This window comes from Arachis duranensis, chromosome 5, assembly GCF_000817695.3.
Source record: "Arachis duranensis cultivar V14167 chromosome 5, aradu.V14167.gnm2.J7QH, whole genome shotgun sequence".
NCBI lineage: Eukaryota > Viridiplantae > Streptophyta > Magnoliopsida > Fabales > Fabaceae > Arachis > Arachis duranensis.
The window spans coordinates 91,318,506-91,319,992 of record NC_029776.3 but is presented as its reverse complement, the minus strand read 5'-3'; the positions used below and the strand labels follow the sequence as shown (position 1 = coordinate 91,319,992).

Genomic DNA, 1,487 nt, shown 5'->3' with positions numbered 1-1,487 from the left:
ACTACAACCCAAACCCCTTCTTTCTCTCATTTTCTATCTCGTTTTAAAAAACACTTTCCCTCTATCCGAACAACTGAAAAGAAAGGAAAATAAAAAAAAAAAGGAAAGAAAGAGAACATTTTCTTTGCCATTCTGTAACTATTTTGGATGGAGGATTGCAAGGAAAAGAGAAAGCGAGTCAGTTGTGATGAAATCTCGGAGGCCGGCTCGCCCGAGTCGAAGGTCCTCCGGGTGGACCCGTCCGATTCCGAGTCTGTTCGTGTCGATTCGGGTGTTGACTCGTCCGAGTCTCAACTCACCCGGGTCAACTCGGGCGATTCGTTCCTGAACTCGGAGGACTCGGTGCGTGACTCGTCCTGTGGCATACAAGGGGACCTTCTTAACATTCTCGATGATACGTACATCGTTCCCGAGCGTGACTCGGCGATGCAAGGTCTTGACTCCGTGATAAAGAGCTTCGAGGAGGAGATTCTCGCCGCGGGTTCGGATCCGGGTCAAAATCCGGAGCCCGAGTCTGGTGAGTTGCAACCTAACTTGGGTTACCTTCTAGAAGCATCCGACGACGAGCTTGGGTTACCGCCGTCTACAGTAGCAACCGAGTCCAAAACCGATGAACCGGGTCGCGCCGCTTCGGATGTAGTGGACCTCACCGGTTTCATGGGTTTGGAAGATGATGTCTTCGGATTTGGAGCCGGGTTTACGACGGAGTGCAGTGGTAGCGATGGCGGCGCCGGAGGTTTTACGGCGTCGGATGGTTTGTTTGAGTATTCGGATCCAGCGGATATTTTGTGGCGTTCGGAGTCCTTACAAGCTATGTAGGTCGTTTCGTAGGGGAAAGCGTTTCGGTGGGGAAGAAACGTGTATACCTTGGGAAATGTTGGGGTTAATGTGAGAATAGAATGGTAAAAATGGACTGAATACAAATGTTTTAGGTGGCAGATGACTAGATGTGAAAAAGATTAGGATGTAGGTTTAGATTTAATGTTGTTTATTACTAATTATTAGTAACTGCTTTTAAATGGTCTGATGGATTCAATTGAAAGAAGAAAGTGGACCCAAATGTGCCGCAAGCAGGTTTATCATTTATGCTTTCGTTGGGATCTTTATTTTTTAAAAAAATAAGTAAACAAAAATACACCTGAAATAAATTAGAATAAATAAAAAGTACAGATTCATAGAGATTATTTTAATAGATAAAAGTATTGAGCAAAGATGATTTTTTATATTTACAAGAATATGATTTTAATAACAATATAAAATAATTTTATATATGAATTTAATTATGTAATATTTTATATCATGTCAATTTTATATTTATTCTTAATTTTCTCTCAATTATAACCCCATGTCCACCTATTTCCACCTCCTCTTGTCTAACTTTATCACCACCACCACTAAAATCTCATTCAACCACAACTATCCTCACTCCACCGCTGAAATTACCTCCATCTATCACCACCAAAAGTTTCCTATATTGCAAGTTTGCA

General features: G+C 41.8%; 1 protein-coding gene across 1 annotated transcript; it reads left to right on the top strand.

The window, feature by feature from the left end:
* Positions 1-6: 6 nt before the first annotated feature.
* LOC107490420 (uncharacterized) lies at positions 7-1,060 on the top strand. Its single transcript, XM_016111201.3, has one exon. The coding sequence runs from the start codon at positions 148-150 to the stop codon at positions 817-819; it is 672 nt and encodes a 223-aa protein (XP_015966687.1). The 5' UTR covers positions 7-147; the 3' UTR covers positions 820-1,060.
* Positions 1,061-1,487: the final 427 nt, after the last annotated feature.